General features: G+C 53.0%; 1 protein-coding gene across 3 annotated transcripts in view; it reads right to left on the reverse strand.

The window, feature by feature from the left end:
- Spns3 (spinster homolog 3 (Drosophila)) overlaps positions 1 to 27,222 on the reverse strand; it is a 49,643-nt gene extending 22,421 nt beyond the window's left edge. The window contains exons 1-9 of one of the 3 annotated variants that reach the window (XM_013522150.1): positions 26,763 to 27,222; positions 22,435 to 22,500; positions 17,346 to 17,482; positions 16,641 to 16,792; positions 15,924 to 15,990; positions 14,604 to 14,752; positions 13,631 to 13,783; positions 10,325 to 10,514; positions 8,779 to 8,880 (exon numbers count right to left, since the gene is read on the reverse strand). In XM_013522150.1, coding sequence (XP_013377604.1) covers positions 8,779 to 8,880; positions 10,325 to 10,514; positions 13,631 to 13,783; positions 14,604 to 14,752; positions 15,924 to 15,990; positions 16,641 to 16,792; positions 17,346 to 17,482; positions 22,435 to 22,500; positions 26,763 to 26,952 — 1,206 coding nt within the window. In that variant the 5' untranslated portion in view covers positions 26,953 to 27,222. Of the gene's footprint in view, positions 1 to 8,778; positions 8,881 to 9,568; positions 9,801 to 10,324; positions 10,515 to 13,630; positions 13,784 to 14,603; positions 14,753 to 15,923; positions 15,991 to 16,640; positions 16,793 to 17,345; positions 17,483 to 22,434; positions 22,501 to 26,762 lie in introns of all 3 variants that reach the window. The other 2 variants (XM_013522151.1, XM_005399690.2) reach the window with 2 other exon arrangements.
- Between the last annotated feature and the right edge of the window lie 230 nt (positions 27,223 to 27,452).

Below are 27,452 nucleotides of genomic sequence, written 5' to 3' on the forward strand. Positions count from 1 at the left end.
ACCCCCAGGCTTCTCACCTGTGCAACCAGAGGAGCAGCACAAAACTAGAGACCCATACTTCATGGGTTTTCAGCCATGTGCTAGACACTGTGCCCTGCAGGGTCAGGCTCAATGGGACACAGAGCAAAGGAGACAAGGGTTTCCTGGGGCACAATGCCAGACTGTCCTTTCTAAAGATGGGACTTCAGTACGTCCAGTCCCGCATGCTCCTTCAGATTACTCATCCTCCCATCAAAACAAAGAATCTGCTTCCTCTCCCTGTTAGTCCAGGTAGGAAGTTGCAGCTTGGCTAGGGGTATAGCTCAGTGGCACAGTGCCTGCCTGACAAGCACAAGGTCCTGAGTTCGATTCCTAGTACCAAAAAACAAAACAAAAAATGGAAGTTGCAGCTCAAGCAAGGAATAGAAAGCAGCAAAACTGCCACTTTGAAGGGTGTCTGTCTCAGTTAGGTCATACAAGGCAATATGCCTTCACTGGGCTCTCTGTCTCAGGTTGCTGGTCCCTGGAATCTGGCCACCATGTTGTGAGGAAGCCCAGGCCACATGGAGAGGCCATGGGCAGGTGTTCCAGCCAACTGCTCCAGCTAAATTCTCAGCCAGCATCCACCACCAGGCCCTGATGATCCTGAAGGTCTCATCGTGCCTGGCTAACATCAAGTGGAAAAAAGATGTTATCCTTTCCTGCCCCCAGCTGAACCCTGCCCAAATGAACAATCTGTGCTCAAAACAAATATTTTTGTTGTTTTGAACCACCAGGCTGTGTTACATAACCATAGTAACTAGAGCAGGCTCAAAACTTCATTTATCTTTTCAGTAAAATCAAGAGGTAGATAGTAGCCTCCCATTTTGTGGCTAAGAAAATTAAGGGTTAGCAAGGTCGAGGTCTTGCCCTAGGTCACACCATTGGAAATGAAGGCATGAAATGACACTCAGGTCACTCAGACTCCTCAATGTGCTGATTCTGGCTGTTCCATCTTGAACACAAAGCCCACCTGAGGGGAGATTTTGCCAATGTTCAGCCACCAGATCAGTGAGGGTGAGGCTTTGTCTTGGGCTCAGTCCCTCCCCTGAGTACAAACCCCTTCTCCTCTGAAGGGCAGCAGCTCTGGGAAGACGGCCAAGGAAAGGGGTGTTGAGCCAAGACCTGCTGTGTGTGTGTCTAGATCCTAATTAACAGTCGGGAAGTCCACTTCCCTTGCCAAGAGGACTGGAAGGAAGGAAGGGACAGGGCCCTCTATGCCCGAGGAACCCTCCACAACCTCACAGGGCCTGGGTTTGCCCAGGAAGGCCCCAGACCAGACTCACATGCCAGAAAACTTCATGTCCATGAAATCTGCGGCATAATTTGGTCCCTACTTCACGAAACTCAGGAACAGACACACTCTGCCATCAAAAACCCTTCCTTCCCAGGCAAGGCAATTACAGTCACGGATACAGTAGGAGAAAGGCTATATTCGACCGCACACATCCATACAATTCCCTGCATGCGCTGATACACATGCAGGGGCATACTCATGCACTGACACACAGACGGAACAGCACATGTGGGAACACTTAGACACAGCGGGTGTACATGCATGCACAAGCGAATGAGAATATGCACTCACACACAGTACACATCCAGCATAAATGTACATGTACTCGACAATGCCTACAGGAGTATACATACACATACTTCTACTTATGGAATAAGATGTATGGAGTATTCACACTTAGATGCATGCACATGCTAGCATACATGTCAAACTCCTGAAAGGCCCTTCCCAGGAAGGGCTTAGAGCCTATCTCTTCAGGACTTCCTCCTTCAGCAGCAGCGACAGTCCAGAAAGGACTTTGGCTCCTGCAATCTGAGAAGATGAAAGGAATGGGTGGATGGAAGGATGGATGGATGGATGGATGGATGGATGGATGGATGGATGGATGGACAGAAGGATGGGTGGGTGAATGGATGAATGGGTGGATAGAAAGAAGAGGTTAATATTATTCTTCCTATTTTGAAGTCCAAGAAAAGTCAATTTCTCATCCCCCTTGGGATACCCTTTCTAACGCTGACCTCATCAGCACCCCAGAACCTAACGACACCCGCCACCGCGGTTGGCAGCCTCTCCCACCCCTGTGTCCCCTGGGCCTCAGACTCCTGCATCTCATTCTCTGCCCACAACTCCACTTGGGTGTCAACTTCCCACAAACGCAAAACATACAAGACCAAGCTGTCATTTTCACCTAGTGGGGGCTCCAGCTCACTTTCCTATCCGTTAATGGCCTCTCCCTCCTTCCAGAAGCTCAGGCCAACACTCAAGAACTCACCTTTGACTTCTTCTCTCACACCCCACATCAAAACTATTTGGAAATCCTCATAATTCTACCTTCAAAATATATCTATAATACAGCCACGGTGGTGCAACGCTGTAATCCCAGCACTCTGCCAAGCTGAGGCAGGAAAATTACAAATTGGAGCCCAGCCCGGGAAACTTAGCAAAACTACCTAAAAATTAAAAAAAAATTTTTTTCAGACCTTGGAAAGTGGAGAGGAGGAAGCACATCTCTACACCGGGAGCCTCCTGACCCTCTGGGTTCCATTAGGAGAAGGTCCTTTGGTTATACCAAAGACTCCAATGAGAAAACAGGAATAGAAAGGACAAAGTAGTGCTTTGGACAGAAATTTCCAGAAATACCCAGGCAGCAATGGAGAGAAATGGAAACCAAGAGCAAGGGACAGGCCAGTTCACTCAACCATGGAAATCCGGAGCATCCTTCAAGAATAGGAATTTTGCAGGACATAGTGGTGCATGTCTGTAATTCCAGCACTTAGGAAGCTGAGGCAGGAGGATCATTCTGAGTTTAAGACCAGCCTGGGCTACATAGTGAGTTCAAGGCCAGCCTGAACAGCAGAGTGAGAGCCTGTCTTTAAAAAAAAAAAAAGAATTTCTGGAATGTGAGGTGTATGTCCAAGTGAAGAACAAGATTCATATAATGTCACAACCAACCACCCAGTGTCTAGCTCAGAGGGGAATAAAGAAAAGTTGGAAAAAGTGTTCATGCTTACTGATAAGTTTGCAGGATTTATACTGGACTATTTGTGAGGCCAATAAGAGACCAAGGAGCCAATCTTAACCGTGTCCTTATGGAGAGGCCTTGCATATGGAAGAACAGCGGCCTCTCAGATCCTCTCTGGGAAGATGCTGGTGATCAACCTCCAGTGCATCAGCCCCAGAGCTGTGGCATGCCCTATCAAGCAGGCCCTGTGAGCCACCCCACCAGCCATCTTCATGGAGGATCCTGGGGCAACTAGATGGAACACGAACCCTCTCGGGCAATTCCACACCCGCCTCCAGTCTTTCTCCCAGCAGCCCCTGTCCCCCAGCAGCAGTGGTCGACCTCTTCTGACCCTGATCCATATCCTCAACAATGAGAATTAGAAGCTTGTCTGAAGACAACAGAATACTGCATGCATTTCTATAACTGGAGATACTTTCCTTTCCCCAGCCAAGGTAGTAAAAATAAAAAACAAAGTTAAATGAAAAAAACCTAACATATGTTAAAAAAAAAAACCATGGGGCTGTAACTCAGTGTGGAGCCCTGCACAGCATACACACACACACACACACATGCACACATGCAGTATGATCAATGAATGTTTACATTTTTAAAGTTTATTACAGCCAGGCGTGGTGGCACATGCCTGTAATCCCAGCACTTGGCTTTTTGTTTTTCTTCCGGTACCAGGAATGGAACTCACGACCTTGAGCTTGCCAGGCAGGTGCTGTGCCGCTGAGCTAAATCCCCAGCCCCTGATCCCAGCACTCGGGAGGCTGAGGTAGGAGGATCGTTGCAAGTTTGAGACCAGTCTGGGCTACAAAGTGAGCTCAAAGCCAGCCTGAACTGCAGAGCCAGACCCTGTCTCAAAAAGGCAATAAGTAAATAAATAAATAAATAAAGTTTGTTACAGTAAAAGACACACTCCCGTGATTCCCCCTCTAAACTCTCTCCCTCACCCTGAACACACTTACCCCATTGTCCTGGCCACTTTCTGAAGTGGTTCTGGAAGTCCTCTTTTTTGTCTTTACAAGGTATGATCAGAAATACAGCATATGCCGCTGCTGTGTGCCATCCAGTGGAAAGGCGGGCTGGTAAAAAACATTACAGTGTGTCCTCATCCGTCTTATTCATTAGCTCTGGCACTGTCGACTTCTGACTCTTCCCAAAGTCAAAATGACCATGAAAAGTAAACGTTCTTAACCAACTCGAGACACCGAAGCAGCCACAACACTGACACTAAGACCCTCATGAAAGAAGACTTCCAAAACTGCTTAAGAAGTGCCAAGAAGCAAGCGGGGTGTATCTGCTCAAAGCAAAGGGGAATGTTTTGAGGGAGGTTCATGGCAATGGGTTTTTTACTACAATAAACTTTTAAAATTTAAACATTCTCTGTAGCCGGGCGTGGTGGTGCACGCCTGTAATCCCAGCGCCTGGGAGGCTGAGGCAGGAGGATCATCGCGAGTTCAAGACCAGCCTGGGCTACAGAGTGAGCTCAAGGCCAGCCTGAACTGCATAGCAAGACCTTGCCTCAAAAAGTCCAAAAAAAAATTCTCTGTATTTTTATTACACCTCATAATATATTGTTGTTGAGTTAGCTCAAGGCCAGCCTGAACTGCATTGCAACACCCTGTCTCAAAAAGACCAAAAAAAAAAACCCCAAAAAAATAATATATTGTTGTTGTTCTCATATCCCTCCCCAGTACGTGCACATTCCAACCTCTACTCCCCACCTCCAGTGCTAAGCTCCCTCCCACATGCTTCAGCCCTTGCTGCATTACAGCAACAGCATCCTGACTTTTCTCTCTGCTTCTTCCCTTGTCCCCCACCCCAGTCTTTCTCAACAGAGTAGCGAGTGTGATTCTGTTAAGCATAAGTCAGTAACAGAAAAACAATGGAGAAGCCAGGTATGGTAGCAAATTCCTGTAATCCCAGCACTCTGAGATTACCAGGCTCAGGCAGGAGGATAGAAAACACAAGCCTAGCTGGGGGTGGTGGCGCATGCCTGTAATCCCAGCACTCGGGAGGCTGAGGCAGGAGGATCATCACGAGTTCCAGACCAGCCTGGGCTACAAAGTGAGCTCAAGGCCAGCCTGAACTACATAGCGAGACCCCGTCCCAAAAAGACAAAAAAAAAAAAGAAAACTCAAGCCTAGCCCGGGCAACTTAGCAATTAAGTAAGACCCAGTCCCAAAATAAAATATAAAAAAAGGGTTGGGAATGTAGCTCAGTGTTAATGTCCTGGGTTCAATCCCCAGTACTGGACAGAAAGAGAGGAGAGAGACAAAGAGAGAGACAGGCAGAGACAGAGAGACACAGCGAGGTCAATGAAACCAAAAGTTGATAAATTGGTTCATTGAAAAGATCAGTACAGTTGGTGAACGTTTAATTAAACTGACGAGAAAAAAAGGAGAGAAGAATCAAATTACTAAAATTAAGAATGAAAGAAGGGACATTATTACCTACATTATAAAAACCAAAAGGATTATTATAAATAACTGTGTGCCAAGAAATTATATTAATCCAGATTAAATGTACAAATTGTTAGAAAACACAAACTACTGATATTGACTCAAGAAAAACAGAAATTCTGACTTGACCTATAATAAGTAAATAGTGAGTTCATAATCACAAAACTTCCCCCAAACAAAAGCTTAGAACCAGATGGCTTCACGGATGAATTCTACCAAATGTTTAAAGATGAATTAACACAAATCCTCCATAAACTCATCCAAAAATCAAAAAAAGAAAGGAAAACTTGCCAACTGACTGTGAGGCCGTTGCCCTGATACCAAAACCAAAGACCCCACAAGAAAACAGATGCAAATCTAGATCTATGGCTGTGTCTATATCTAGCTCCTAATTTCCTCAATATTCCCTTGTGAATGTAGATGCAAAAATCCTCCACAAAATACCACCAAGCCAAATCCAGCCACACATCAAAATTAACACATATACCATGACCAAGGAGGAATAGCTCCAGAATGCAAGGTTGATTAAGCATCTATCAGTCACAACACAGTATAGTAATAGATTGAAAGACCAACACATGATCGTCTCAACAGGTGCGGAAGACAAAAGCCACACCTCCAGCTTTTAGCACAAAATCCAGCCTCAGCCTCAGTAAAAGCCAGTTCCACCCAAAGTCCACAAGCCTCTGTGTGACCTGGCCACCATCACCCCCTCTGTCCTCACCTCCCTTTTTCATTCTCTCTCTCCACACTAACCCCACAGCCTCCTTGCTATTCCTCACACCCCCAGACACATTTCTGACTCAGGGCTTTACAGTTCCCTCTTCCTGGAACACTGTTCCCCAAGTATCCACATAACTCACTCCTTCACCTTTTGCAGGTCTTCACTCGGTGTTGTGCCTGCGAGGCTGGAGATGCAGCTCAGTGGTGAGGAACTTGCCTAGCATGTAAAAGGCCCTGTGTCTGATCTCCAGTAATGCAAAAGTAATAGCAAGAAAGCTGGGCATGGTGATGCACACCTGTAATCCCAGCACTTGGGAGGCTGAGGAGAAAGGACAGCCATGAGTTTGAGGCCAGCCTGGGCTACACAGTGAGTTCAAGGCCAGCCTAAATTGCATAATAAGACCCTGTCTCAAAACCAATAATAATAATCATAATAGTTGCCAGGCGTGGTGGCGCACGCCTATAATCCCAGCACTCAGGAGGCTGAGGCAGGAGGATCTTTGTGAGTTCGAGACCAGCCAGGGCTACAAAGTGAGCTCAAAGCCAGCCTAAACTGCATAGCGAGACCCTGTCTCAAAAAGACCAAATAATCATAATAGTCACCTCCTCAGTGAGCCCTCTCTGGTCACACTATATAAAATTGCAGCCCTCTCCCTCTAACACTCACATACTCCCTATTTCCCTTCCGCACCCTACTTTTCTGCTAAGCACTTATTTTCTGAAATACTGTGAACTTTACTTACATATCTTGCTTGTCTATCTCCCAAAGTAGAAGGAAGTTCCCTAAGGACGGAGATATTTTGGACTATTTTATTCACTGCTACATCTGCAGCATTAAAACTGACATGCCACTGACTCAACTCTCAGTGTCTGTTGAGTGAATAAATGAATACAAATAGCTTGTCATTTGACTTCACTCAACAAGCAGCACTTCCCCCACCCACCCCCATGTGCCTGACGAGTGCTGAGAAAGGCAGGAACCAGGCAGGGGCTAGGAGAGGGCTCAGAGCCCAATAACCCACGGGGCACAACGGCAGGAGCACTCAGGGGGCGCAGAGGGCCAGGCCGGCAAGCAGGGACAGTGTCAAGCAGGCCCTCGAAGCCCAGCATGATCAGGGCATCTGGCAAAAGGAGGGGGTTGGGGGAGGGGGGTGGGGGCAGCGTTGGTCCAGTCTAGCTGGCAACGGGCACGGCTCTGCATGGGGGACTGCCCAGAGAGAGAGAGGGCAGTCGGGTTGTCGGGGCAGTTCAGGAGGGGCTTTGAATGCCAGGACGAAGAGTTGGACCTCAATCCAGAGGCACTAGGGAGCCACGCAAGGCTTTTGAGCAAAGGAGGTTCTTGGTGTCAGAAAGTTCACCTTGACCGTGTAGGGAGAGCCAGCATGGCAGGGGAGCAGGAAGGCAAGGGGACCAGGAAGGGAGCTTCAGGACAGGCTGGAGAAAGACAAGCATGAGCCAGGGGGAGCGGGGAGGGGGCAGGCAGGAGAGGGTAAAGCCTGTGTAGGGGACGGCTGGAGCAGAAGAGGGCCGCAGCCTGGATCTCAAGCCAGCACACCTGAGAGCACCACAGAGGCGCAGAGGTGAGGAGGTGAAGGCCGGCGTTCTGGCTGTGGGTTTGGCGCTGCTGGATACCCCGCAGGCAGCACCTTCCCAGGCTGGGAGACAGGCACCTCCTGGCCCAGCCACCTCCTGCACTCAGCCCCAGACACGGGCAGGCCCGGAGAGGCGTTTCTCCAGCCGGCGTTGGTGGCCAAGACGCAATGTCATTTCTAGATCTGGAAATGTGCCAGACTGCAGGGTGGGGGACAGCTGTGTCCCCGAAACACAGCCAAAAAGCAGCTTCTCAGAGCCAACCAAGACAGTGGCAGAAGTAGGGCTGGCAGGGGGTCCACACCCCAGCTGGCTGGTGGGGGTAGCAGGCCTTTAACGGGGCCTCCATCTGCCTGGGCCTCAGTCTCCTGGAAGGCGGGACCCCTCAGCCCTCACCAGCTCCCACCAGCCAGAAAACACAGAGTCCTGTCACCCACCCGCCCCAGTCAATGAGCTGAAGGCGTTGATCAGTGCCACTGCGCGGCAGGCTGTTTCCCACCCAGGTGACAAGGGTCAGTGCTACGGGAAGGACTGGGTGTCCTTGGGCCTAGGTGGAATTTTCTCTGTCCCACTGCTTGTCCGTTGCTTTCTCTGGGCCTTAGTGCTCCTATCTGACAAGTGGGAGGAGGAAAACCTTCCTATGACAGTGGTACCCATGACAGGCCTCTTCTGCCTCCAGGATGCCCAGCAAAGCCCAAGGCCACGAACAGTTCATGGAAGGGGTACCACCCCGCACAGAGGAGGCTCCAAAGCATGGAGAGACATTCCTTTTGTATTTTTGAGACAGCATCTTTCTAAGTCACTAAGTTGCCCAGGCAACTTAAATTTGCAATCCTCCTGTCTCAGCCACCCAGCGTGCACCACCACACCCAGCCAAGAAGCCCTTCCTTAAACTGAGTGAGGGGCTTCAAGCACCCTCTTCCCCAGCGAGGACACTGCTTGCCAGGCAGGAAACCAACCTTTTTCCTGGCAAACACCTGGGGCCACAGGAGAAGCACCATCATTTCTTCTGTGCACTCGACACTGGTCACACGGCACCTGGGACCCGGGGAGCACGGACCCTGGGGACGTAGGAACGCAGGGCACCGGATGGGGCCGTGTGCAGGGGTGGGGGGAGGGGAGAGGGCAGCGGTGGGCGTGGCTGCCCTTCCTAAGCTTATCCCAGGGGTAAATGAACAGAGTGGAGAGAGACACGATGGTAGAAGGGGCCCCGCCTGACTGCCCACAGAGGCAAAGGCATCCAACTGCCAGGTTAGAGGCCCCCAAAACACACCAGTGTCCCCAAGACCAGCGTCTGGCCATGGAGGGCACTGGCAGTCAGCAACAACGACTCCAGAGCTAGGGCAGGCTTGGCCTTTTCCAGCCACCTTCCCGACCATTCGGCTCTGCAGGCACCAGGATCGCAGTGGGCCAGGCGACCGGTGCTTCAGCGACAAGGCCCAGGAGACGGAGCAAGGAGTCTGGAGCAGGCAACAGCTTGCCCTCTTCCCAGGGCAATTTTCTGGGCCTGAGCGGCAGCTTTATTCAGAAGCAGAGCCAAACTTGTGATTGAAATGAGACCAGACTCTCTCGCCCGCAAGTGTGACTAGAAAGGCCACCAGACCCGGTCATGGGTGGGAGACCCACTGCACTGGTGGGAGAACAAAGTCGGCGTCAGTTTGCATTCCAAGTCCGGCCTCCCCTCACCCCCCGCCAGAGACAGAGCCCAGGGCCGTGGAACTGGAGGAAGGGAGGGAAGCTCCAACCCACCTGCTTGCGGCTGAGCTTCCCAGAAGCAGCAGCTCACTCCCACGTAGGGAGCCAGGGACGCTGCCGTGCACAGCGACACTCGGGATCTGGTCCCTATCTTTTGGGCTCCCTGTCTGCAGCCAGCCCCATACACCCGGGTGCTGGATGGAGTCCAAACTCGGGCTGAGCTCAACAGGAACTGTGAGCTCAGGGCAGTCTGCGGAGGTCTCTGGAGAAAGCCTCTGAGTGGGGTCTTACAGAAAGAGAAGGATTTTGGGGGCGCACAGAAGAGGGGACGGTGCCCTTAGTGGAGGGATCAGATACCAGCAAAGGCTGGGAGGTACCAGTGCCGATGTCCCTGGGACAGCCAGCACGTGAGCCGCCTGGACGAATGAGATGGGAGAGGGATTTGGGAAACTTGCTGTTATCATGACTGTCGCCCTTCAAGCAGGGCCAGTAAGGCTGTGGTCTCCTCACCGCACCCTGGGAGAATCGCCCAGTCTCCTTGGGCTCACACATGCATCCCATTATCTCAAATCAGAGACTTAAACAGGAGCTTGAGGGACACACTGTACTGCCGGAAAGGCTTAGCTTCAAGCTCTAGGTCTGTCCTTTCTAGATGCACAGCTCTGAGTAAGCCTCTGTTTACTCATCTGTGAAATGGGGGTTAACGAGACCCCAGAAGGCACAATCACCATACCGGACACACAGACCTGGCACAGTGTGCGCCTGTATCAACGGGGTCCCCCACCTACCTCCAAAGGGGCCCTCACTTACATAAGAGGCCACGAGGGTGGTCGGGGCCAGGACGAGAGCCAGGTAGAGGCAGGGAGCGGTGGCTAGCAGGCTGGAAGCACAGATGAGGGGCTCAGCCCGGGGGTTGACCTTCTTGTACCTCCTGGCAGCCTCTGCTCCCAGGATGACACCGACGATGCCAGTCACAACAGTCAGCGCCCCAAAGATCAGGCTGGTGGAAGAGAGCAGAGGGGGCTTGGTCAGCCCATCTTCCAGCTGCTCATCCCAGGTCATCGACAGGCCCAGGGGTATAATCCGGCACCCGCAGGGATGTGGCTGTGGGCCCCTAACTAGATCTCACCCCAGCTGACACTCCTGAGGCCTCCGGAACGTGATCAGATACCCATACACTCCCTGCCTCCCCATCCCCTTTCCTCACCACTCTGGGGGTGCCACTGGACACGTGGGCCCCAACCTTCTCTTTTAAGCGGACACTTGCGTGCTGAGCTCCTACGACATACCCCGTCCTTGTCTGGCTGCATGTGCACCTCTCCCAGAAGCCTGTCCTTCCACTCCCTCCCAAGCAGCCCCTCCTGAGGGCCCTACCTTTCTCAGCTCAGAGGCACAGCTGAGACCACGACACGGTGAGCTCTTAGAAACCAAAGGCAACCGGGGTCTTCCCCGCCCCTCTGGGGCACCCTATTGTCCTCCACACAAGCGCATGGCCCCTGCTGACCTGTGCGGCTGCCCCTCTCCACCCTCCCCAGCCTGCGACACCACTGAGAACTCGCCAAAGCCGTCCTGTGCTTTTCTGGCTTCCCTGGCCCGGCCCACCCTGTTCCCCCGGCCTGGAGCTCCATGCTCCCCCAACACACACACCCCCGACCGTTCTCCCCCTGACCACATCCCCTCAAACAAGGCCAGAACCACGTGGGACAGCTGAAGCCCTACTGCCACTCCAAATTTCCCACCAGCATGTAGGAATGTGATTGGTGCAAGATGTGACCGTCAAACTGAGTGCCATGAAAACCACCTCCTGTAGCTCTAGGATCTTCTGAGAAATGTCCAACCCACAGGCTGACATCTGATGAGCCCATCCCCCATCCCCTCCGTGTACAGAAGAGAGGGTGGAGCCCAGAGAGTGCCAGAACTTGCCTGAGGTCACAGAGGCCCTGGCAAATGGCTATCCCAGCTCCACTCACACACCCTCAGGAACGGGACGCACGACTTCCCGTGCAGCTCCTCTGCTGGGCCACTTTAGTTCTGAGAGCTGGAGGTTCTCCCTGTGGCTGCCAAGAACCTTGTGTCCTATAGCTTCCTGCCCTGGCCCCACCCATGCCCTGGGCCTGTCCTAATCACGAAAGGAGTATCAGGTCTGTGCAGAATTCCAGCTTGAAGTCCTTCTGCCACTCTGTGAATGACTGCATCTCAAGATGTCCTAATCTCAAAGATTTTCTATGGAAAAAGATGTGATTCAATTAAAGCTCTTGACACAGAATGATTATCCTGAGTGCAAACACACCTGTGCTCATTAGAGGGCAGCAGAGACTTAAGCCAGAAAAGGGGACTAGACCAGGGAAGCAAGAGAGTGGAGTGATGTGGCCACAAGCCATGGAGTGCCTGCAGCCACCAGGAGTTGGAAAAGATGAGAAGCTGATTCTCCCACAGAGCCTTCAGGAATGTGGCCCTGCTGACACCATGATTCAGTTCCACTAAAACCTCCAAACTTATAAGAAAAAAACATTCTGTTGTTTTAAACTACCAAGTTTGTAGCAAGTCAGTACACCAGTCATGACAAGCTAAACCCACAGCCTCAGTTCATCACACTGATCTGTGCAGGGACTGAGTGATAGGCTGAGAAAAGGGAGGGACTTGACAAGAATGCACAGTTGCTGATGCCGGAAGTGGAGCTGAGCCCTCTTTCTTCCCCACCTTTTCCAGTTGGTGTAGGGTTTCGAGGACTCAGTGCACCTTTGCCTCCAGAGAGAGAACCATGCAGTTGTAGAGGCAAGCAAACACCGCAGTCTCATTCCATGTGTTTGTTCGCAAGCTTTCCCTGAGCACCTACTGTGTGCCAGAGAGCCCCTGCCAGCTGGTGGGGCAGTGTCCAAGTCAATTAACAGCAGCGGGCAGTCTCCAGAGGCAAGAGGAGGTGGGGCTTCTGAGCAGCAGCTTTGAGGCTACACGGGTTTGAATCATGGCTCTCTCACTCGTTAGCGGCATGGCCTGGGGCAAGTCACTCGACTTCTCTGATCTTCCATCTCCTTGTTTGTAACACAGGGATCAGAGGAAAGCCTCCCTCTGAGGGCTTTTTGGGTGAAATGCCAGGCACGGAGCCTGAACTGAAGTGACAGATAAGTGAGGATGAGATAAGCAAAGGGATCTAGGGGCAGAGAACGCAACTGGAGCAGAGGCGCAGACAAGTAAGAAGCCATGGACATTCTGGAAACTGCGCAGAGCTCTCTCCAGGTGTGAGGGAGGGAGGCAGAGACAAGAAGGGAGGCTGGGGACGAGGAGGAGGTGGATTGGTGTGGTCAGCAGAAAGTCATGTCACCTGCTGAGGCCCCTGGGGCTCCCGGGAAGGGCACGGACCCCTAAGGAGCTCCAAGCACCCAGCAGGGCAGGATCAAGGTAGACAAGGGGACACAGACCATGGAAAAGTACCAAGCAGAGACGACAGACTAGGACCAAAGTCTTCAAGGAGGTGGGGAGACAAGTGAGATGGTGAATGATGGCCTCCACTCAGTGTCAGGAGCTCCGGAGTCTCTGGAGCAGGGGAGCAGGGGGTCAGATGTGGCGGAGACAGAGGAAGAGCCCAGCACAGCAGAAGGAATGCAGGGTGGACCTGGGGTGGGAATCCCCTGAGGGCAGAGGGCCACCTTCCACCTCCCAGCAGCTTTTCTTGGGCTCTTAGAGAACCAGTGAACACATCTATGAAAGCCCTAAGCCGGAGACACAGAAAGGCCCCAGTGCCTCAGTCTGCAGGCTGAAAATGGAGCCACCTCTCAGAAGGCATGAGGAGCTCCTCCAAAGGAAAAAATGGTTACCTAAGACTCCTATCATCTCCCAAGACCCACAGAAGGCCTCCTTCCCTGGCAGAGCCCTCTGGACCCCCACAGCAGTCCCTATAGTGAGAAGACTGGGACTTCGCCTAGAGAGCACAAGACAGCTGCCTATGGTCACATAGTGTGGCAGGGCCCAGCCAGAGTGAGGACCCAGGCCTCCTGCCTGCCAACCGCGTCCCTAGCCCTGTGGCCGCCACACCACACCGCATGTCCACAAAGACAGAGCTTGAGCCCCACAGCCTCCTGAGAACTTGTGCCCAGAGTCCCCCACTGCCCTCCCTACCTGTCCCAGCTGCTGCACGGCTCCTGGAAGCAGGGCAGCTGCAGCCCGTGTACCACACGGGCCTCAAACAGAAACTTGGGGGCCCAGAAGCCCAGCGCTCCGGTCACAAAAGCCATGGCTGTCACTCCAAGGGTCGACCACACAAAACTCCAGCTGCAAGAGAAAGAGCCCTGGCTGGAGCGGAGAGAGGACTATGGCTGAAGGGGTTGGCACATTACCCCCACCCAACCACATAGGCAAGCTCCAGCCTCTGGGTCCTTCAAAAAGCATGGAGCACCCTAGCCTCCCTGACATCCCAAGACATCACCCATAGCCCAGTCCCCCTCCTGCTCACACTGTGCCTCCCCCGCCCTCGCAGGACCACATCTCCCCTCCTGGGAGGCCCCAACCCAACATCGTAGTCTCTGGGAAGCTGCTCCTGCCTGCCCCCATTGTCTTCAGAGTCCCCTGAACTGGTCTCATGGCTCTGGGACAAGAGAGATAGGTATTGTCATGTGCCACTCTGCAAGGAACCCCGAGGCCTGGGACTGCAGTTGCTCCTGCATGGCTCCCCGTTGTGCCTGGGACAGAGGCCAACGCACTCCAGTGAAGCTGGGAGAGGTGAGCCTTGAGCTCCCGGCATCCTCCCATCAGCCCAGAGAAGCAGGCAAGATGGGAAACTGTCCATTAGATAGATGAGGAAAGCAGGGCTCCAAGTCGTGGGGCCACTTCAGGGGGTGGCAGAGGCAGGGCTGGAGGTCCTGCCACTTGCTCCCCTCCCCCCAACCAGCCCACACTTCTGTCACATAGGGACAGGTTGGGGGCTGAGTCCCAGGTGGCAGAGGGGTATCTCAGTGGGTCAGGGGAGCTCAGAAAAAGAAAAGGGATGTGAATGTGCAGAAACCAGGGAGGGCTTCGGGAGGCAGAGGGAGTCAGGGCTGCTGGCGCTAGTGGGGGTTTTCTATGGCTTGCAGCAGGGAGCAGGGGCACTCACTTTCTCCCCAGGTACCTGACGTCCTCACACCAGCTGCTCCTCAGAGGCCGCATGGCCGCCTCCCCCTGCTTCTCCGCAGCTCCTCGGGGTGGGTCTGGGACCAGCAGGATGAGCAGGATCAAGGCCACGGCCTCCAGGCAGGGCATGATCTGGGGACAGGAGGGCTCAAGGTCATGGGCAGCTGTGGCCCAGGCCCTGGGCCCTAGGCACTGCTTATGATTAGACTGGACAGAGTCCTGTTCCCTGCACCTTTACGCCTGCAGGTACAGCCTTGCTAGGAGTGGGTGCCCGCATCCGTGGAGATGCTACTCTGCTGAGAGCAGCGGAACTGAGATGGCTGAAAACAGGAATTCTGACCACCGGGTGCTCACCGCCACAAGAATTAGCCTGCCCTTCTCCTGGCCACACCATCTGCCACACCAGAGCCCCCCTAGCATCCTCTCCTGGCTGCTCCCCAGACCACAATGCAAGGATGGGGATCTCGCTACCTGCCTTGGGGCAGCCTTGAAACAGCTGGGACCATGAGAAAGCTCTGTCAAGCCAACTGAGATTGACTTTTTTTTTTTTTTGAGACAGTCCCAGGCTGGCCTCGAACTCACTATGTAGCCCACGCTGGCCTCCAACTCAGTGATCCTACTGCCTCAGCCTCCCAAGTCCTGGGATTACAAGCATGCACCATCACACCTGACCAGAATGACCCTCTTGAAATCCAACCCACCTCAGGGCCCTGATCCTGCCTTCTGTGGTCTCACATGCCAGCTCCCTCAGCATCTGGACAGCTCAGCAGAGATCTGTACAATGACAGAACCCCCAGCCCCTCTGCCACCAAGTCCCTTCCTCTCCTGAGTGGCCCACATCCCTGTCCGAGACTGAGCTGATGCTGCAGCCCAGCAGGTATCTTCCCAGGTGTCTTGGCTCCACTGCATAACCCCCTCTGCCAGTCCTAGAAAGCTTACCCAGTGCCTGACCCTGGAGTAGGAACTTTCCAGTGCTTATCTCAACAATGTTCAAGATGCCACAGGTAGCATTTACTACCCTCACTTCACAGATAGCTATGAAGCTACTTCATAAGCCTAGCTCCAAAGAGGGATGCAGCTCACTTGAGGTCACACAGCCCCTAAACTCAGCAGCTGAGATTTGAACCCGAGGTCACTACTTCCATAGGCTATGTTCCATCTGAGGCCCCAGATGTCCAAAGCTGCAGACCTCTGACACCCCCATGGCGCCGGGTACCAAGCCAAGGGGCTAAGGCCACTGGAGGCTGGAAAGTCCCGGCCGGCCCAGGGGGAAGCAGAGGGAAGAGAGGGAAGCCAGACTCACTCGGAGGGCCCAGCGCCAGCTCCCCGTCAGCTTCGTCACAGCAGACCCCAGCACATAGCCCAGACCACTGTAACAGAGAGGCAAGGAAGGTAAGCAGCGTGGCAAGGGTGCCCCTGCGCGGGTCCAGCTCTCTGCAGGACCAGAGCCCTTTCCCTGAGAAAAATGAGCCGCGTGAGGCCCAGATGTCCACTGCCCTTGGTCAGCTCACCAGTGACCTCTGGCTTCTGCCCCCTACAGTGCCACTCTCTCCCCAGATGAGGACAAACACACGCCACCAACAGCCCCAGCCCTGACGGCCAAAGCTCAGCCCTGTTTCAGTCAGGCCAGGTCAGGAAACCCGGGTCAGAGCTCAGGAGCCTGCCTGTAAACCCCTCTCTGTCTTTCCTGCTGGGTGTGTAGGGCGCAGCCTGATGCACTTCCTGCCTCCCCTCTGGGGCCAGCTCCTCTCTGAGCCGGCCACACAGGCTTCCCTCACCCCCCTCGGAGGAGGGGGCACATACTCTCCTGCGGGGAGCATCCTCATTGTCTCTAATCCTCACCACAGCCCCATCCCGAGCCCGCCTGTCCCCATCAGCAGCTGAGCAAACTGAGGCTCAGAGGGGGAAAGTGACACGAGAAGGAAAGGCAGTGCCGGGATGCAGATCCCAGACTTCCGCGTCTGACCTCTCCCGCCCAGCCCAGTTTACCGGGGGAGGTGGACCCGGCAGGGACACCAACCTTCCGACAGGAATGAAGATATAGAAGACGGCCAGCACTCGGGTCCGCTGGTCCTTCACGAAGAGGTCGGCCAGGACTGTGGGCGCAATGGTGGAGTAGCTGGCTGTGCCCGTACCCACGACTCCCCGGGACAGGAAGAAGAGCCAGGAATACTGGGCAAGATGGGCACAAGATCACAGTGAATTCCAGAAATCAGCCATGGGGGAAGAGACCCGAGAAAGTACCAGAGGGGCCAAAAGGACTTCAGAACATAGGCTCCCCGGGGGAAGGGGAGGGGGCCAGGGCTGCAGATACTTGCCCCCCAGGCCCCCCTCTCCAGATTCCCAGAATCACACAGGTGCCCCCTGCTGGTGCCTGTGGCCACCACCCTCTCCACACCCAGGGGAGCCCTTTTTCTTGACTCTCTTGTCTAACCAGGCCAGTTTCCCAGGGCAGGAGCTGGTACTCACAGCCCTACCCCACCCCCAGCAGCAGCGCCAGGTGAAACTGAAGCCAAGGGCAACCACGGGTATGCAAGAGAGGAAACCTCCAGTTAGGAAAGGCTAACGGGCAGATGGGGGGGCTCGGGCCTGGAGCTGCGCCTGCCCTTGGCAATGCAGTGTCTGAGTCAGCCTGGGCCAGAGAAAGAGCAGAACTACCCCCATCAGCTGCGAGGGCGCAGATCAGCGAGAAGGCCCAGGTGCTGGTCAGGATGTGGGCACCTACCTGAGGGGAGATGAAGGAGCCAGACAGGCCGGCCCCTGACCAGAGCAGAATGCCGAGGCTCAGCGTGGCCTTGCGACTGTGACGGTCACCCAGGTAGCCAAACACAGGTGCAGACAGCAGCAGGCAGCCAATGAAGACTGGAGGAGACACACAGGGGCAGCCTGGATCCCCCCATGACAATGGGCGGGCAGACAGCCCTGCAAACCCGGGGGAGGGAACTGGCTTAGATGCCACAAACTGGCATCCTGGCGGTGGACCCAGGGCATGAGGAGGAAAAGATAAGATGAATGTCACAATCCTCGACCAACAGGCAACTCATAGCCGACAGTGTGCAGCGCCATCTGGCCTGGGCCAAATCCCAGCTCTGCCTCTGCTCGCTGTGAGGCCTCTCTGAGCATCACCCCAACGCGGGAGAGGCCGACACCTTCTCCCCAGCCGTGTAAAGGGGAGATGAGAGGTGGCCATGGGGCACCAGGTAGAGAGGCTGCCGGTTTCCTGTCTTTACAAGCACATGTGGCCCTCGGGAGCCTGACTTGGGGACTGATCTGACTGCAGCTGGCAGGAGGCAGGGAGGTAGGGCTGGGGCCTGCTTCCACCGGCAGAGGAGGACGGCTTAGAATTAGCACTGCCAGCAAACCAGAGATGATCCCAGGAGGCTGGGAAGGAGCTGGGTTTTGTAAGTAGGTACATTATCCCCCAGACACTGACAGTCGCATCTATGCCACTTATTAGAATAAGCTCTTACTAACATCGGCGACTGAATCAACGAGTACTGTCTGCTAGTCTGTGACGACAAGGAAACCGGGTACATGCCACACGGATAAGTGCACACCCGACTTCTGTGCTTTCAACAAACTCTCCTACCCTTGAGGGGCACGGTGAGTCCCTGCCCCCAAGCTGGGAGAACAGAGTGGAGGAGAAAGTCACGTCTGGACCCTCCTCCCCACCCCCAAGAGCGGTAGGCTTTGGGGAGTCCCGTCCAGCCCCGGGTCTCCAGTCCCTGAGCACAGATGATTGACATTTCCTGAGTCAAATGAATGTCCAGATTCTTCCCAGGTCAGGTTCCAGCCCGCCCCCTCCCATGACCCGCTCTGGTGCTGGTTTAAGCCATAAGCAATTGTGGAAATGAGGCCAGTTTTGACCTACAAAAGCAGCAATTTAATATGGCTTAACCTAGTATTCTACAGAGAGTGATCTTTGGTGTCAATGGCGTTTAAAATTTTAATAGCTACTGTCAAAATAGGACCCCAAGAAGGCTGTGTCAGTTTACACACGATAGAAGTTTATTCTGGCACCCTCGCTGACACTTAATACGACCAATCATCTTATTTTTTGTTCACCTAATGAAAAACAAATGGTATCTCGCTGATTTTTTTAATCAGCATTGTCCTTATTCATAGTAAGACAGGGGAACAGTTCCTACGTTGGTATCCTTTGCCCATTTTTCTACTGAGCTGTTGTTTGCTCTTAATGTATTTTAGGAGTAATTTCTCCCAGGTGTGCCCTGCCACACACACACATGCTGTGGTCCTGGGAATTGAACCCCAGGGCCTTTGCACTGAACTACATCCCCAACCTATTTATTTATTTATCTTTAAATTCAAAGTTCTAGGCTGGGCATGGTGGCACTTGCCTATAGTCCCACAGGTCATGAGTTTGAGACCAACTTGGGCAAATTAACAGACCACATCTAAAAAAAAAAAAAAATTTAAGTTCGAGGACTACACCATTTGCGTTCAAATTCTTGTCCACCACTTTCTAGCTATTGTGATCTTGGCAAATTCCTGAACCCTGTTCCCCTTCACCAACTACACAACAGTAATAGTAATAGTATTTCCTCTATAAGATTATTAGAGGAGTAGATAAAATGTGTAAAAGATATCTGAATGGCTGCGTGTAAATGCCCAGTAAGTGTTATCTGTTATTAATACCATTTCCACAGCTTTAATCAGCATCATGCAGAAATGTTTCACTGTGATGCAGAGAAATTTCTCAGCCTTGTTCTGGCGGGGGAGGATTTATTTACCAAATAAACTTTACCGAAAGTTTATAAAAATATTTCCCCAAATCTTTCCAGTTTTCCTGGGGTTTTGGGTGGGGATCATTTGCAGGACCTAACTGCCTTAAATCTGCAGGTGAGCTGGTCATATGCGGGTGGCCCTCTCCAGGGAAAGGCAGGCTCTCCTCATTCCTGGCATCTGCAGATTCAAACCATTGTTATGACAGGAGAAAGGAATTAATGATCATACAGTTAGGAGATGGACTGTACTTGAAGGTTTCCAGGATTTGAATCCCAGCTTTAGCAAGACTCAGAACTTCTCAGAACCTCAGTTTGATCATCTGTAAAATGGGAATCATCATCATCATACCAGCCTCATGGGGTTATGGTGAAAATTAAATTAGTTTAAAGCACTTAGAATAGTGCCTGGAATATGTTAAGGGCCAGGTCAGTGCTGTTTTGTTTTATTTTGTTTGCAGTACCCAAGATTGAACCCAGGACCTTAGCACTGAACTACATCTCCTGCCCTTTTTTATGTTTTATTTTGTGTCAGGATCTCACTGAGCTGCCCAAGCCGGGCTTGAACTTGTGATCCTCACGCTGAGCCTCCCAGAGTGCTGGGTTAACAGGCACACACCACCACATCTGGCCTAATCAGCTCCAGCAGTTTCTCTGTCCTGTGGGCTGTGGAGGGGACCTGACCACTGCCTCGCCCATCTCCCACTCCTCCCATAGCTCCACCAAGCTCGCTCTGGGCCAGCAGCTTCACTTTCTCTGCAGTTCTGAGGTCAGACAGAAATATGGGTCTTAAGGTCACTGCACCATGACCCTAGCAGGTGAAGACACTTAGCTGAAGCTGCCATAGACGAACCTGATCATCAGGCCTCCGACTCAACGCCTTTTCCACACACCTACTTGTGCTGCTTCAGCAAAGATGGCTCTTACCCCATCTAACACACACACACACACACACACACACACACACACACACACACCCCTTCTCCCTCCACGGCACCTCACTTATCAGAGGCCTGTAGAAATAACCCGGATCCCCACAGTAAGAACCAGCAGAGGGAAATGTTGACTCAATTACCAACATGACTATCATTATCTGTTGAAAAACAGAAATTACTTCCTAAATACATTCAGGGCAAACAACAGCTCAGTAGAAAAATGGGCAAAGTAGAAAAACTGGCAAATGACTGCCGTTATCTGCTGAATCAAGAGGTTTGTGCGTGTCGAGCTCGGATGGTCTCACTTTGGTTATAAATATGAGTCGATGGCAGCCTCTGCCCGCCAGCCCTGAGAGGAAGGGGCAATTGGAAAGGATCCCTGCTCTACGGTGTGGTCTCACAGGGCTCAGAGAAGTTTATAGAATGACACACTTCTTCACATGCTTTCAGCTGACACTGAAAATATTTTTCATCGAAAGTTTAAGTAGTTGCAAAGGATGCCATTCCCGGCATTTTTGTTTACAGCTGGGCCCCACATCCTCCCATTCTACCAACTGCAGATCAAAAATAATAGGGGAAAAAAACTATGTCTACGTGGAACATGTGCAGATTTTTTTCTTGGTCATAATTCCCTAGGTGATTAAATATAACAATTTACATTGTATCAATTTACACTGAGTAACATTTACATTGTATAAGTAACCCGGAGATGATTTAAAGTTTGCAGGATAATGCATAGGTTCTATGCAAATACCACCCCGTTTATAGAAGGGACTTGAGCATCTGAGGATTTTAGTTTCCACAAGGGTACTAGACCCCGTTCCCTGTGGGTGCTGAGGGGCAACTCTATTTGTAAACTACATTTTTATCCAAGCCCTTAAGCTACAGATCGAGTTCCGTCAGTGTCTTGGAACCGTCTGCCATTGTGTCCAAGTGGTAGAGCCAGCCCTCCTTTGACAAACCAAGCTGACAAATCAGGCTGAGAAAAAAGTTGATCTCATCTTTAAAATCGAAATAAATGTGCTGACACCCATCCCGAGACCGCTATCTCAGTGTTGAACTCTAAATCCTAGATAAATAGCAGACAGTCACGCACGGAGGGCAGCTACGAAGATAAGGTCTGGCGGAAAGGCCGCCGGCACCCTTCTGCTGAGGTTTCTGCTCTGCTCCTGCCCTCCCTGCAGAAGCTGTGCCTCGCTGTTCCTCTATGTGGCACCCCGGACTTTGCATGCCCTGCAGCAGTGCATCCTGGATGAGCCGCCTGTCAGCTCCCCATGGCAGACAGAAAGGAGACCCCCAGGCCCACCTCAGGCCTGCTCTCAAGGAACAGACCTATAGGCTGAGGGATCTGGAGGTGGGTCTCTCAAAACTCTGTTTGCGCCACCTCTGAAATTCTTTGTGAGGCTCTTAAGGGGACTGTACTAGTTTGAGAGCCCTGTCCTAAGGCGTGAGGATAGAGGGCAGTTGAGAGGAGAGAACAGGACACAGGAAGAACCTGTCTCAAAAAGAAAAAACCAAGACAAGAAAATTTTTTTTAAAACAGGAGCAGCCAGGTGTGGTGGCACACACCTGTAATCCCAGCACTCGGGAAGCTGAGGCAGGAGGATTGTTGCAAGTTCGAGACCAGCCTGGTCTACAAAGTAAGCTCAAGGCCAGCCTGAACTGCAGAGTGAGACTCTGTCTCAAAAAGACAAAAAATAATAGTAATAATAAATCCCCAAACCTCAGTGAGTCCGGTGCACAGCTGAGCTTACAAACTTGTAGGAAGGGCTGGGGATTTAGCTCAGTGGCATGGCGCCTGTCTGGCAAGGATGAGGTCACAAGTTCAATTCCCAATGCCAAAAAAAAAAAAAAAAAAAAAAAAAAACAACTTGTAGGGTATGAGTGACAGCTCCATAGCCATGACTCAACGCTCCTCTTGCAGACCCAGCTCTCAGACTACGGGGGCTGCTCAAGCCTGGGCTCAACCCCTACTCTCTCCTCCTCCTTTGGGGTTTTCCTTCTGGCCCAGACCCATCCCTCCTCCATGGGCGGGTGGGACTCAGTGGGGTTGGAGCTGGGCACAAGAGCCCCTGGGAGACCTCACCCCAGTGTGAGACCAGGGCCCAGGCTCCAGGGCCAGAGACTTGCTCCTTACCTGTCTGAAGCAAACCGGCACTGCTGTCACTGATGCGAAAAACCTTCTGTATGTCCAACAGCACTCCTGAGGACAGGGGGACAGCATTACGGAAATGAGCAGCTTCCTCCGAGTTTGGGACAAGGCCATAGCTGTCCATCAGCCCACAGCATGAGGCAACAGGACCCACTCTTTCTTCCTCTCCCACGCGTTTTGTTTTGTTCTGTTTTGGTACCGGGAATCAAACTCACAACCTCACTCTTGCTAGGCAGGCGCTGTGTTGCTGAGCTACATCCCCGGCCCACTCCCACACGTTTGTACAGCCACATACAGACACGGAGCAGGCACGCAGAGGAAGAGCTGCACAGCAAGCACACACGGTAACAAGCGTGCCAGACATATGTACATACACACTGCATGCAAGCCTGCACCTGCACACAGGAGGATTCACGTACATAGGTACAAGCAGGTATTCCCGGAGAAACGCACTTGCAGGGACATGGGTACATATACATACACACACACACACACACACACACACACACACACAGGAGCTTACACGAGATGTACACATAAAGACACACCTCACGCACGCCTGCATATGCACACACTTAGAGCTGCCGTTCACACTGTAGTCCGAGTGGCTGGCAGTTCCCTGCTGCTGCGCTGTGACCTCTGTGTGAGTGGAACTCCAGAGTGTGCAACGTGGCAGCCGTGCTCATGCGTGAACACCAGAAATACATAGATACATACAAGTGCGTACATGCAAATTCACTTGTGCTTTGGTGTGCACACGAGTACACACCAGCATGTTCTTCCAGAGGCTTGGGCACACAGGTGACAGCATGCACACACACAGCTCCAAATATGTCGATCTACCCGGTTCCCCTCCCTGAGAGTGGCAGGTTCTGACTGTGCCCTAGCTAGGTCTCAGAAGTCCCTCCAAGACCTTCATTTTGCTTTTTTTTTTCTTTATTTTTGTTTTTTGAAACAGGTTTCACTATGTAGGTCAGCTGTCCTTGAAATCACTATATAGGCCAGGCTGGGCTCAAACTCGAAGCACTCTTCCTGCCTCAGCCTCCCAAGTGCTGGGATTACAGGCGTGCATCACCTGAGAGGAAGTGACCCCTCAGACACTGGGCTCTGTTCCCTGACATACCCTAAGCCTCTCAGTGATATCTGAGAAAAGGGAAGCTCTCTAGTCCCTGCTTATGTGAGCCGTGTGGCTCTGGTCCTGTCATTGTGAAGAATGTCTGAGTCAATTTTGTGTTGCTATCACCAAATACCCGAGGCTGGGAACCTTATAAAGAAAGGGTTTCTTTAGCTCACAGTTCTGGAAGTTCAGGAGCACGGCACAAGCATCTGCTCCACTCCAGTAAGGGCCCTGTGGCAGATGGCATCACATGGCAGGAGCACTTTGACAATGATGCACGGAATGTGCAAAAGAGGGATTCAGGGAAGGCACGAGGTTCATTCATAGCTGCGCATTCTCTCAGGAACTGATCCAGTTTCTCCAGACCTGAGCCACTCCCGTGAGACAGCGGTGATCCGTTCCTGGGGGTTCTGCCTCAACACTGCCACCCTGGGATCAAACTCCCGGAACAGGCATTTTTGGGGCACAAGCCACACACACAGCACAGCAAAGATCATCACCACTATCACTGAATCATGAGGCGGCTGAGGGCCAGGCCTGAGCCAGACATGTACAACTGTCACCCTAACAGGTGGCGACTATCACTGTCCCCATTATACAGATGAGGAGCTGGACTCCACCTGCTCATTGCAGGTCTGGAATGAGAGCTTGGCCCCAGCCTGGGGCAGCCTACTCTTCCTCCCAGCATCACAGGAGGGGAGCAGAGCCCCAGGAGGCCCCGCAGAAACACTGACGCCAAGACAGTCCCCCATCTACAGCTCCAACGCCTGCCGCAGGCACAGAAAGACCTGGGAAGCAAAGGCACAAAGTCAGGGAGCTTTATTTGGGCATATAATTTGGACCCAGTTGCTGCAGTATCCAGGTGTACAAACTGGGATGTCTATTTTCTCCCTGTATAATGACACGGAGAATACGTAGTCATTGGAGAGGAAAAAAATAGATGACACACAGTAAACAAAATAAACAGCCAACTAAAGAGCCTCTATAATTGCACCCGTCTTCCACTTTTAGGAGTAAGTTCCCTTGTTTTGTTTCCTCCCAGCCTAAGTGACCGCAAGGCCAGGAATGAGCTCAACCTCTTTCACCTGTGTCTACCACCAGCTCTCAAACGAGCTGTTTCCAACAAGAGAACATAAACTGCTACCCAGAACACCGGTCCGCAGCCGTCCTCAGCGGCTCAGTGTGGCTGTGCCCCTCTAAACCTCCGTCTCTATACTAACCATGGCTAAAGGAAGTGCCAGAGGGAAAGGGACCCCAACAGGCAAGGCTCAGGGTCTGGCGGCCCAGCCAGGAGCCCCAAGGCCCGCGGAGGGAGAACAGGCATCCCACCCGGCTGGCTCGGACAGCTGCAGACTGATGATGTCTGCTCCCCTGTGCCCCCGCATTCCCACCCCTGTGTGCCTTCGGCCAGCTCTCAGCCTTGGCCTGAAACCCCCTGCAGTAATCCGCAAACTGACCTTCTTGGCCCATTTTGCCTCAGTTCAGGGACTCAAATACTGTTATGTTCTCCCCACTTAAAAAATTGTCCTAGCCTGCCATGGTGGCACACGCCTGTGATCCCAGCACTCAGAAGGCTGAGGCAGGAGGATCGATTTGAGTTCAAGGTCACCCTGGGCTACACAGTGAGTTCAAGGTGAGCCTGAATTGCATAGCGAGACCCTGTCTCAGACAAAAAAAAAATTGTTCTACCCTTGCTTAGCTCACTCAAGGACATGGGTTCAATCCCCAGCAATGAAAAAATAATTTCCCATGGTTCTTTGGTGTCCAGGGCAGAAAGTCCAAGCTCCCAGGTTTGTACCGGGAGGCCCATGCTCTCATCCTAGTCGTCCTTTTAGGGATGACTTCCTGCACCCCCGCCTCTTGACATCCCTGATCAGCACATATACTTTCACACCACATCCTCTGGCTGAATGTCCTCCTCTCCCCCACTGCCTTTCTTCCCCGCCCCCTTGGTACTGGGTACTTTACCACAAAGCTACATCCCTAGCTCTCAACCCCAGCCCTTTGTTTTATTTTACTTTTGGATGGAAAGTCTTGCTAAGTTGCCCAGGCAAGACTTGAACTTGCAATGCTTCTGCCTCTGTCTCCCAGAGTGCTAGGATTACAACCATGGGCCACCTCGCCTGGTTCTTCTCAATCTTCCCAACCTTCAAGGTCCAAACCGAATGCCCCCTTATCTGTGAGTTCTGGATGACCCTAAGTCACTGGTCCTCAGGGCTGCCCACCAGTAGGCACGCACCCTGCTCTATCTTACAGTAGCAAGACTTGTTTAGGTCCCTTGTGTCCCTCTGAGCTCCTCAAAGACCAAGACCAGGTCTAATGAGGTTTGCAGCCATCCATTGCATGTCTCCGCCCTGGGGTCTGAGCTGCTAACTGCTGGCTCATCGCCCCAGCCTGGGGCTCCCTGGCCTGGTCTGCGCCTCCATCGCCTGGCCACATCTCCCCACCTTGCAGGGTCGCTGGTCATGAGCCTCTCCCGAGAGACGGTCGTTCCTGCACTGGGGACCCTGACGCTGAGTTCCTCCCAGGTCCGCAGGGGCCCAACAGTGGCTCCGACCTGCAAGTAGTGCTCAGTCTTGAATGGATGAGGAAGGAAGGAAGGAAGGAAGGAAGGAAGGAAGGAAGGAAGGAAGGAAGGAAGGAGAGAGTTTGGCTCTTGGATGAATGAAAGAATCAGTGAATGAATGACAACAGAAAAACAAGCTGAGTCCCTGACAGTCTGGAAGGAGTGAGTGGAGAGACCCAGAAGACACAACTAGGGTGCCCCTGGGGCCTACAAGATGCAAGGCAGAATGTGCAAGTGCTGCCAACAGCTTCCTGTCTCAGAAGCAGACCCAAAACGAATCATTGTCAGGGATCTGGGCCAAGCCGCTCTGTCCCCCAAAACCTCAACCCGGGAGCTCCACGCAGAGCCTAGAGGCCTTTGCAAAGCGCCGTCCCCCTGCCACCCTCACCCACGCCCCTCCGCCCCCTCCGCCCGTCCCCCTGCTCCCTGTGCTCCCTCCTAGTCTGGGGGGCTCGGCTGGGAACCGCCCCTCGGGCAGCCGTGACTGGAAATCACCTCCGAGGGTGCGAATGCCAGACACGTGCCCTAAGAGAAGAAAGCACGCCAGAGGCAAGGCCACCGCTGACACACAGCCACCAGCTGGCGGAGTGGACCTGTAGGTGCTGCCCCAGGAGACCCGCCCCTCCTCACCTGCGATGATGAACCAGTTCATGTAGTTCAGGAGGTTGATGTAGCAGAGGACGGCAGCGGCCACATAAGCCCGCCAGCGGGGCAGGCTCCAGGGACTGTGCACCAAGGAAGGGGCACACTGACCCGAGGCCAGGGCCTCAGAGTGCCCGCCTGCCCCTCCCTGCCCAGCGTTCCGACACAGTGCGGACATCCTCCCGGCCACGCCAGCCTCAGCTCCTGTCCCCGTCTGGGGGCTGGATGAGGACGCACCACACGCTCGGCACAGAGTCACTTCCTGCGGGCTCCCACACTCCCGACCTCAACGCGGCTCCCCTAACTGTTAGGCATCTTATCTCAGCTTCCTGCCCAGCCCATCAGAGGCTCATGTTCGATTTCATCCTCCTCCACGGCCACGGCCCCTATGGGAAAAGGGCTCCTGTGCCTCCGCACGGGTGACTGGACGACTCTGTGGTCCCCTTAACTGAAGCTGTGGCTGCAATGAGGAAGGGAAGCTCCTGAGACAGGAAATGAAATGAGTCTCCCCGGCCTCGCTCGCTGCCTGGCTGCCCTCGCAGGAGACTGACTTTGAGCCCGGGACTTGAACCTGGGTCGGCCCCAGGAGGCTGAATGCTGGCCGGGAAAGCAGCGCTGGGCCAGAAGGAAAGGCAAGGATGCTTATTTCTAAGGCTGTAACTTGGGGGATGAAGACAC

This window comes from Chinchilla lanigera, unplaced genomic scaffold (genome assembly GCF_000276665.1).
Source record: "Chinchilla lanigera isolate Chin_1 unplaced genomic scaffold, ChiLan1.0 scaffold00066, whole genome shotgun sequence".
NCBI lineage: Eukaryota > Metazoa > Chordata > Mammalia > Rodentia > Chinchillidae > Chinchilla > Chinchilla lanigera.